The following is an 11,092-nucleotide window of genomic DNA, read 5'->3' on the forward strand; positions in this document are numbered from 1 at the left end:
GGCGAGAAAATGGACCATCCTGTTCTTGTGCGATCAGTGATATCCAGCGGGGGGAGGGGGGGGGGTGTGGCCGGTCAGAGGTAAGTGTCACATGCAGTGAGATCGCGAGTGATATCGCTGTTGCATCATAAAATCGATGACGCTTTAGCGATATCGCTAGCGATCTTGCTATGTGTGAAGGGGGCTTTACACCTATTAGCAATCAGTGTGTACTCAGGAACTGGAGGTGGAACAAACTAGGATAGTTCCTTCTCTGTGTGGATTTTATTGATGAAGATTAGAAAGGTACAATAAAGGTGGCCACAAAAAGCTACGTACATAGCTGCAGGTCTCATATGGGCAACAGATGTGCCGACTCCCCAAGTCATGCTTGATCGGCTCAGGTAGAGTGGAGTTAGCTGCTGTCAGGCTCCTCTGATGGTGTCTTATCTACCATATGAGAAAATGCTTCTGGAAAAAAAAAGGTCTTTGAAAACGCTTTAAAATCGCTTCAGGAAATGTGCCTTCTTTGGTGAGTTTTGATTTTGCTTCCTGAAGTGGTTTACACATGAAAAACATGTTTTTGACCGCCTCAAAAAACCCTTCATCTGCACATAGCCTTTGACTTTGTGAAAACAGGTATGGAATACTTTTCTCAAATAGCACAAAGCCTTTTCAGTTAAAATTAGATCAAAGCGAGTTTCAGTCTAAAATTTGCTATTGTAGACTTATAAGTCCACAGAATAGAAAATATTGCTAAAAGATAAAGTGTGTTCCATAACATCTCACCGATACAAACATACACAGTTTTCTGCAGAGAATGGAGTTACAACACTGTAATTTACACATAAGTCCTTGGTGGTCCTATAAGTGCACACTAAGGAAGATACACTGAATGTGCTCCGTTCCAGGAATGTCTCTTGGAGGCAGTTCAGTTTTTCAGAATTATTCGAGTTCTCCTGCCTCAGAAAACAGGTCAGCAAGGTCGGCAACAGTCAGGACGGAGGCTTCAGACTGTTTCATTGATGTACTTGTATGACTGAAAACAAATTAACGAAACATCTTGGTTAAAAAGGTTAATTTCTGGTTTTACATAAATAAGTCACACAACTATATTACATGGCCAGCATCTGATATACAGCAGTAGAGCTCAGACTGCTGCATTAGCCATTTTTTTGCTGCTGTCAATCTCAGATAGTGACATTTAAATACAGCATATGCTGGTGTAAGCACAGGCTTCCATCGGCCCTCCTGGAGTCACATTCATTATTATTATTACTATTAATTTAATTTATTTATTTATATAGCACCATTGATTCCATGGTGCTTTACATGAGAAGGGGTTACATACAAATTACAGATATCACTTACAGTAAACAAACTAACAATCACAGACTGATACAGAGGGGAGAGGACCCTGCCCTTGCGGGCTTACATTCTACAGGATGGTGGGAAAGGAGACGGTAGGTCGAGGGGTTGCAGTAGCTAGGGCATTGGTTGAGGTGGTAGCTCCGGTAGTAGTGAGGAGGAAGCGGGGTCATTGCAGGCTGTAAGCTTTCCTGAAGAGGTGGGTTTTCAGGTTTGGTCTCAAGGATCCGATTGTGGTTTATAGTCGGACGTGTTTGGGCAAAGAATTCCAGAGGATGGGGGATATTTGGGAGAAGTCTTGGAGGAGGTTGGTTGAGGAGCGAATAAGTGTGGAGGAGAGAAGGAGGTCTTGGGAAGACTGGAGATTACGTGAGGGAAGATATCGGGAGACCAGTTCAGAGACATATGGAGGAGACAGGTTATAGATGGCCTTGTAGGTCAGTATTAGCAATTTGAACTGGATACGCTGAGGGAATGGGAGCCAGTGAAGAGATTTGCAAAGGGGAGAAGTGGGTGAGTAGCGAGGAGATGAATTAGTTGGGCAGCAGAGTTAAGGATAGACTGGAGAGGTGCGAGGGTGTTAGCAGGGAGGCCACAGAAAAGGATGTTGCAGTAGTCAAGGCGGGCGATGATGAGGGCATGCACAAGCATTTTAGCAGATTGAGGGTTGAGGAAAGGATGGATTCTGAAAATATTTTTGAGCTGGAGGCGACAGGAGGTGGAAAGAGCTTAGATGTGCGGTTTTGGACAGGGCAGAGTCAAAGGCTACTCCGAGGCAGTGGACGTCCGGTACAGGGGAAAGAGTGATGTCGTTAATTGTGATATATAGGTCAGGTAAGGAAGATCTGTGATATGGAGGAAAGATGATGAGTTCAGATTTGTCCACATTGAGTTTGAGGAAGCGAGAGGAGAAGGAGAATATGGCTGATAGACACTCCGGGATTCTGGAGAGCAGAGGGTGACATCTTTGCCAGAGAGCTAGATCTGAGTGTCATTAGCATAAAGGTGGTACTGGAATCCATGAGACGTTATGAGTTGTCCCAGGCCAAGTGTATAGATTGAGAAGAGTAGGGGTCCTTGAACAGAGCCTTAGGGGACTCCAACAGAGAGAGGGTGGGATGAGGAGGTAGTGTGGGAGACACTGAATATGCGGTTGGAAAGGCATGAGGAGATCCAGAATAGGGCGAGGTCTTTGATGCCAAAGGAGGAGAGGATCTGGTAACCCATTCATGAAGCATTAATGGGTTACCATGACAGCCAGCCTGCTGAAGGCCCCTGTCGCTGCCTTGATACTGCTGCGAAGCTCAGCCTAAGGGATTGTGTAGACGACCATATAACTTAGATGATTGCCAGCAGTTGTTTTGACGGATAGCATTCGTCCCCATATTATTCGATGGGGCTGTTCACAAGTCCAATTTTTTGTCCTCAGACCGTTTTGGCTCGAGGAAAAAAATTGCAGCATGCACGATTTGCTTCCAATAATCGTATGGCTCTTGCCCACTCATGTCTATGGGTCTGTGGAAAACAAGGGGCAGCACTTGGATGAGAAATATTGTTTTTGGTGTATAAAAGTTGAAAAGCATTAAAAAACAGATATAAATCTGGTATAGCTGCAATCGTACCAACCTGACGAACAAATCAATCTTATCACTTTTACCGCATGGGGAACTGTGCAAAAAAAAATATATATAACAAAAGTAACTGAAATGATGGTTTTTGTTCATTCTGCACCTGAAAAATCTGAATAAAAAGTGATCAAAAAACATTATATACCCAAAATGGTTCTAAGAAAGCCCTCATATAGCACTGTTGGCCAAAAAAAGTTACAGCTCTTAGAATATGGTGTTGAAATAACTATTTTTTAATAGAAAAGTATTTTTAACATGTGATAGCAAAAGATAAAAATTCTTCTGCCGCTGTCTATTTGTTCATTGTTCCTCCCAAAAAATCTGAACAAGGCTCGGTTCACATTTTTCCTGCGCTCTCTGCTGAGCACTTTCAATAGGTTTTCTGTGTAAATCCTCAAAACCACGATACAGACAAAATCTTTGAGGGAACCACTTACTATAATGAGGCAGATGGAGTCACTTTGGACTGGTCTCTGTTCCAGTGGTGTCCCGTTAAGTGTCTTTTTAGCGCACAAGTGTGGACGACCACAAATCTGTGCCCACCTAGAAATATGGATACCACCAGATGCCAAATGGACTCCAAAAGTGTCTCTGCCTCTTTATGGCGAGTGGTTCCGTTTGGGGTATCATCTGAGTCACAGTTTTGTGGTAATTACACAGAAACCCTGATATAAGCGCTCAGTGTAAAACACAAGAATGTGATGCAGCCTTATAATGAAAGTGATTAAAAGTATAAGGTACCCTAAAAATTTACCACCAAAACCCCTAATTTATCCTGCACAAAACCAGCCCCCACTAAGGTGTGTCATCTGTCACTGGAACAATAGGTGCTTACCATGTAATTGGTAGAACAAAGACTCTAGAAAAGCCACTTTCCTTCTGAGCCCCACTGAGACACGTTTGGCAATAATTCAGTGAGTAGAGCCCAATTAACAACTTACGGGGTGTGTGTCCCCAGAAGCACAAGCTGGGCACAATGTATGGAGCGTTTCAATATATGGGGGCTCTAAACTGTATGGGGGCACAATGTATGAGCACTAAACTGGCCATAGATGATTTAAATGAGAGGTGCAATTTCTTCAACGAGGTCACTTTTGGGGTTTTTCGGCTTTTCTGGCAACTAAGGCGTGTTCCAGGATGTCGTCTGCAAACTATTCTAGCAAAAATTGTGCTTGAGGGCTTCTGCTCTGCTGGCGCCTCATGGGTTAAATGGAACACAATCTATTCAAACGGAATCTGCATTTTTAAAGCCAAGTAGCACTTCTCCCACACCTTATGGAGTCCGTTTTTGCCTATTATCCATAGTGAAAATTACAAATTTGGTGCACAAACATTTTAGTGGCAAAAATGTTATTTTCACTTTCTCATCCACATTTTAAAAAGTTAAGTGCAGCACCTAGGGGTTCAACAAGCTCAGCACAGCCCTGGATGAATTCCTTTAAGGGGTCTAGTTTCCTAAATGGGGTCACTTGTGGGGGTTTCTGCTGTTTTCGTACCTCCAGGACTCTGTAAATGCGACCTGGTGTCTGCAATCTATTCCAGTAAAATTCATAATAGGCACTTTCTTTCATCTCATTTGGAAATTAAACAGATATTGGGTTTTTGGGTGCAGGTGATTAGATTCTTAAAAAGACAAAAGGGATCTCTGATTCCCATCTGCCCAAAAAAATGTTTACTGTATACTTATGTGGAAGCATGCGAGTCAAGATACATGCAAACCTTTATGACAGAATCTTTATATTATGTGAAGAAAGAAGTGAGAAAGTGACTGGCAGTTCAATCTCCACCAATAACTGAATGGATTTTGGACATTAATGCTATTTGACTCCATGAGAAATGGCTATACCATCACCATCATTACCCTAAAAAAGTTCACAAAATTTAGGACAAAAGGATTGAAGGATCACATTCTGCCATATGGTGTAGGTTATCATACTGATTTTCCAGGACAAGCAACTCTTCTTCTCAGGGTCCATTACTGTAAAGTAAGTTCTATCAGGCTGAATAAGTTATATTTCTTTCAGAGGACATTGTACACATGTGATAAATATATTGATTTTTGCCTTGGTGTCAGTTATGTCAATCTAATTTCTGCACATGGACTTTAAGGCTATGTGCACACGATGCGGATTCTGCTGTGGAATTTTACACACAGATTTTACTAAATCTGCAGGTAAAATGACCTGTGTTTTACCTGCAGATTTAGTGCAGTTTTTGTTTGGATTTTCCCTGCAGTTTTCACCTGCAGATTTCTATAATGGAGCAGGTGGAAAACTGCAGCAAAAGCGCACAAAAGAAGCGACATGCTGCTTCTTTTATTCTGCACCAAATCTGCGCAGAAAAATCTGCAGCATGTGCACAGTGTTTTTTGTTTTACATAGCCTTAAATGGTACTGTACATCACGTGCAGTTCTGCAGGGCCAAATCTGCTGCAGAACTGCACAGAATCTGCACCGTGTGCACAGGGCCTGAATACTGGTTTTCTAATACTGGAACTTTTTTTTTTTTTTTTTTTTTTTTTTATATCTAGCAGTATCAGATCTAGACATAATTTTATTACTTTACTCTGATTGTTATTCTTGTTCTGCATATCGTAAAGAAAGTTATTGTTTTCATTAAAAATCAACAATATAACAGTTGGCATTTTCAACTTCATTTGTTGCTTTTTATACATCGCTGGCTGCTGACTGACTTCCTTGAGAATGCCACCGAAGAGCTTGTCATTTTTGCCTTCTTCTGAGCTCCTCTCAGTTGACTTATGACCACAAAGTTCAGCTGAACTTTGATCTGGTCAGTGATCATTAATCAGCAGAGATGAGCTCAGAAAAAGTCATACAAAAAAAAAGAAAGGGTAAAAACAGATAGAAACTCTTCATCAGAAGTATCTCACTGATATATTCTCAAGTTATTCATTCTGCAGTCAGCAAAAAACAGTGGAAGACAGGAGCTGCAGAAGGAAATGGTGCAACATTTTTAATGAAACCCAATTCCAGAAATGTTCTCTAGCCTACAATACACGCATTTAAGTAAAAAAAAAATGCCCCCAAAGGTGTCCGTATCCTTTGACTTCCAAAGCCCACTTCATCTGATAAATTCTAATTAGTGATGAGCGAGTATACTCGTTGCTCAGGTTTTCCTCTGCGTATTTTGGTGTCCTCTGCGATTTAGTTTTCGTCGTCTAATCTGCATGATTTGCAACTTGCAGACAGGCTGAATAAATGTGGGAATTCCATAACAAACAGGCATTCCATACACGTATTCAAGCTGTCTAGCAGTCGCAAATCATGCAGAAGAGACGACGGAAAACTAAATCTCCGAGCACGCCAAAATACTCGGAGGCCACCCAAGCATGCTTGAAAAACCCAGGCAACGAGTATACTCGCTCATCACTAATTCTAATTCATAGTAATAAATTTTGTATTAAAAAAAAGAAAAAACAAAAAAGAAAAAAAAAAAATTAAATCTGAACAAGGTTCTTAAAGGGAATCTGTCACAAGTTTTTCGTTACCCCAAATGAGAGCAGCATAATGTAGGAACATATACTCTGATTCCAGCAATGTTTCACTTACTAGGCTGCTTGCTGCAGTTCTGATTAATAATTGTATTCTCTGCTGCAGATATAGCAGTTCTCAGAATGCTGAGCTCTGTATATCCCCGCCCACACTGCTGACTGGCAGCTTTCTGAATAAGAAAATGCTCAATGTACTAAAGATGCATTTATATTGTGCACTTAAAAGGGAGAAGTGAAAGCTGGCGGCAATCTCTGGTGGTGTTCTTCTTGTGCAGTCATTCACCTTAAACTCAACGTTTCAGACTAAAAAGGTGACAATCCTTTTATGATGCTACTATTGTGGTCATTCCAAAGCCTGACAAGCCTGCTGAGGAGTGTGGTTTTTATCGTCCCATATCCTTACTTAATTCTGACTATAAAATTCTTACAAAACTAATAGCCAATAGACTCAAAACAGTAATATTGAGCATTATACATGAGGATCAATCCGGCTTTATGCCGGGAAGATCCACCTCCTCTAATATTAGAAGAATGCAGGTTCTGACACAGATAGGCCATAAATATAAAAAACCCTGGGCGATAGCCTCTTTAGATACTGCAAAGGCCTTTGATTCACTGGAGTGGAAATTTTTGCAACGGGTACTCCTGAGATTTGGTTTCACTGATAGGTTTTGTGGATGGATTGAATTACTTTATCGTATGCCGAGAGCTAATATACTGGTGAATGGCATCTTGTCGGAATATTTTGATCTGGGCAGAGGAACTAGACAGGGATGCCCACTATCCCCAATGCTTTTTGCTCTCGCGATTGAGCCAATTGCACTATGAATTAAGTCCCCGTTACACACTGCGATATCGCTAGCAATATCGCTGTAAAGTCACCGATTTTGTGACGTTGCAGCGATATTGCTAGCGATATCGCTGTGTCTGATACTTACCTCCGACAGGCTCCCTTGCTGGTTAGCGCTGATCGCGCGAGAAGCTCCTGGATCATTCCTCGTCGGTCACTCCCTGCGGCGCTTCCTGCTGTGACGATGAGCGACGCGTGGAGCCGGGCGGGAGGACGCAGGATCGCCGTGTCTGACAGGTACGTAGCGATCACCGTCCCCAGCGATGTCGCTAGTGAGATCTGCCTGTGTGGCAGCTCACTAGCGACCACCTAGCGATGCACCAGCGATCCTGACCGCGCCATATCGCTGGTCGGGATCGCTGGTGAGTCGCTAGGTGTAACGGTACCCTAAGTCAGGATCTTTTGGTTGAGGGACTTAACAAATTCCAAGGTGGGATTGTATGCTGATGACCTTGTGCTCTTCCTGGGGGAGATTGGATGGTCCCTTCCCAGAGCGATTGATCTTATCAATAGTTTTGGAGAATTGTCTGGCCTCAAAATTAAATGGAGTAAATTTGTAGTTATGCCGCTGTTTGATAATATAACCGTAGCTACGTTATCTTGTCTACAAGTAGTATCCAAAAATTTAAATATTTGGGCGTTATAATCAAAACCTGATGATTGGAGACCTTAGGGATAATGTATACCCCCTGGAAGATATAATGAAGAAGAAGTTTGGGATATGGTCCCGGCTTCCCCTATCTGTAGCGTGTAGGATTGGACTAATTAAAATGATAATTCTCCCAAAGTGTTTATATATGCTAGAACATACATCAATTCGGGTCCCTAAGGGTTTCGTTAGGAAACTGCATAGCTTAATGGCAACGTTTATATGGGGCTCATCCAGACTTAAATTGAGTATTAGTTCCTTACAGAGACCTAAAAAACAAGGTGGCCCGAAAACAACACAGTGCCCAACCTCTTTTTATATTATCTAGCTGGTCAATTACGTTACTTAAAATGTTGGTTAATTCAAGATAGTCTTAATAATGCAGAATCTCATCTCATACACTTTTTGGAAGGGCACACACCATGGGCAGTATTGGAGGGTTCTTACAGACCACCCCAGGGCTTGCTGTTTGCACATAATTTAGCAATACAGGTTTGGCGAGAGCGTAAGCATACTGTACAGTTTACTGATCCAAGTGGGGGAGACTCGAATATGGGATAATCCTGAATTTCCGCATCTTCAGAATTTGCAAGATCCAAATTTCTGGAAGCAATATGGAATAGTGTCGTTCAATCAGATTTTTGAAAATCAAACTTTATTATCATTTGAACAATTTCATGTGAAGTTTGGGATTCCCCATAGGGACTTTTATAGATATCTGCAACTGAGGCACGCCATACAGTACCAATTCCTGTTTCCTAGAATGCGAATATCTAAATATCCGCTGATAGGAGTATTAACAACTCAAGGACCCACAGGTGTGATATCCTCCCTATATACTTTCCTGTTAAATATCAGGATTGCATCCACTCAGCTAGCTGTAGAGGGTAAATGGAGAGGCATTTAATCCCCTCTATTACAGATGATCAATGGAGTGATGCAATGGAGGCGCATACGGTGGTATCTTCAGCTGCAAATAAGTTATTTCAATTATATATACTTCACCAATCCTATTTAACCCCAAATAAGCTATATAAATTTGGCAGAACGACAACTGATGAATGTCGCAGATGTGGGGAAGTGGGTGCGGATTTCTGGCATCTCATTTGGAAATGTAGAATTATGAGAAGATATTGGAATGATGTAATAGCTACTTTGGAGAGGATAATTGGAATACCGATTGAATGTTGCCCAGAGTTATGTATTCTGGGTGTAGTGGATGAGGAAATGTGGACTCATTATGATAGAATATTTTACCGGGAAGTTCTATTTATGGCCAGAAAGGCGATAGCATTGAGATGGATGGGGGGTGGGGGTTGTAGTCTCCTTCAATTCGGTAGTGGAAAAAGTTATTGAACGACATGGTTCCATATGAAAATATATTATACAGGCATATTATACACGGGATTTGGGAAAGATGGTGTGACTCATCCTTGACACATCTGGCCCCTAATGCTATAACCTCATTAATTTTGCGGTCTAACCCCTAAAGTATACCTTCTTCAAAGCATGAAAGTAATGCTACGAGTGATCTTAGGAATAAGTGTCTATTATAATTTGAATAAATACAGACTCAAACTCTGACAAAGAACCTGTTGGTTTGATGGTGCAATGCTTTGTAGAAATGTCATACTTTATTTGTTTTGCTTGTTTACTCTATTATTGAAAGTATGCTTTCATATCTACTGTGGATGGTGATTATATGGCTGATCCGAATTCTATACTGTAATGTTATATGCTTGTTGTATTAATTTGTGGAGTCTTTCAATAAAAAGAATTAAAAAAAAAAAGGTGACATTACATACTTGACATGAACTTCACAGAAAAACAAAGATGCCAGCGACAGGGCTCTTCAGCATAACCCCATCGGGCCCAATGAGAGCCGATGTGTGCAGGCACTGGCACAAGTCCATTTAAATGCTGCTGTCAGAGATTGACATTAGCATATAAATGGTTAACATGCACAGTCGAAAGTCAGCTCCAGCCGCGGCTGTTTGAAACTAATGTCATCTATGTAACAGCCGCATGTGTGTGGGGCGGAGTTCAACTCCTGAGCCTGCTCCAGGATGTTAATTCACATCCTAATGTGAAAAGGGGTTCATGGCCACCAGTACATCTTTTCACAGTGGTTATTAAATTAAACGTTTCAGAGAAGAAAAACTTTACAAGATCCAGCCAGGGAAAATTGCCAAAGGCCATTGTATATCATGCCCCCGCAGGCAGCTGACAGGTCTCTTTCTCGCGTGTACATAAGGAGAGACCTGTCAATCACATGCAGCTGGTGCTGGAAAGAGCCGGCCAGATCTTTAAAGTTTATTTTCCCTGAAACAACACAGCGTTTCAGAGAATAATATATCGTTGCCCTTTAGGCAGCATGAATGACCTGACAGGTTTCACGATAAAAAAGCAATTGATCAAAAATAAGAAAATGAGATGCACATTAAGCAGACTTAACTAAAACCAAACAGTATAATACAGTAAAAATTACAGTGCGTGAATGAATAGCATTAGAAATACCTTCGGTCAACGGTCTTTAACATTGCTTGCATCCTTTCTTCAATTGTTGCTTTAATCAGAAACCGATGAACAATTGTAGCTCTATAACAAAGTTGAAATGGATGATTTAGAAAACCGTTAATTTGCTAAATATTTCTGTGAGGACTTGTTAGTTAAGAAAATAATGTGAATAGTAGTTACATGATCAGTTCTTACCGACCAAACCACTATACATGCTAATCAAAAACCCTAAAACTTACTTTTTTTGGCCAATTCTGTGCACGCGACCTATTGCCTGAAGTTCATGTGCTGGGTTCAAAATTGGCTCTACTAAGAGCACATGAGTAGCCTCAATAATATTCAGCCCATTGGATCCAGTGTGTAATGGAAGAAGTAAAATGTTGATCTTGGGATCATATTTAAATGCTGAAAGATTTTCCTGGTAAAGAAAAAATGATTTAGTGAACGATAAAGTAATTTTTTTTTGCGTTCGTAAAACTGAAAAACTACATGTGTTACTTGAAAACAAACTAGTCAGCATGAGCTGGTGCTAGTATACTTGTCTGCCATTCTTCTACGCTCCGCTTTACTGGATTCTACAGCAAATATTT

The 11,092-nt window shown here is 41.1% G+C and overlaps 1 protein-coding gene across 1 annotated transcript in view; it reads right to left on the reverse strand.

The window, feature by feature from the left end:
- Positions 1–245: 245 nt before the first annotated feature.
- SHPRH (SNF2 histone linker PHD RING helicase) overlaps positions 246–11,092 on the reverse strand; it is a 217,747-nt gene continuing 206,900 nt past the window's right edge. Inside the window, exons 28-30 of the mRNA XM_073557668.1 lie at positions 10,742–10,920; positions 10,503–10,583; positions 246–1,018 (exon numbers count right to left, since the gene is read on the reverse strand). Of these exons, the coding sequence (XP_073413769.1) occupies positions 925–1,018; positions 10,503–10,583; positions 10,742–10,920 (354 nt within the window). The 3' untranslated portion in view covers positions 246–924. The remainder of the gene's footprint in view (positions 1,019–10,502; positions 10,584–10,741; positions 10,921–11,092) is intronic.

This window comes from Dendrobates tinctorius, unplaced genomic scaffold (assembly GCF_039654945.1).
Source record: "Dendrobates tinctorius isolate UK_male_01 unplaced genomic scaffold, ASM3965494v1 ptg000250l, whole genome shotgun sequence".
In the NCBI taxonomy this organism is placed as follows: domain Eukaryota; kingdom Metazoa; phylum Chordata; class Amphibia; order Anura; family Dendrobatidae; genus Dendrobates; species Dendrobates tinctorius.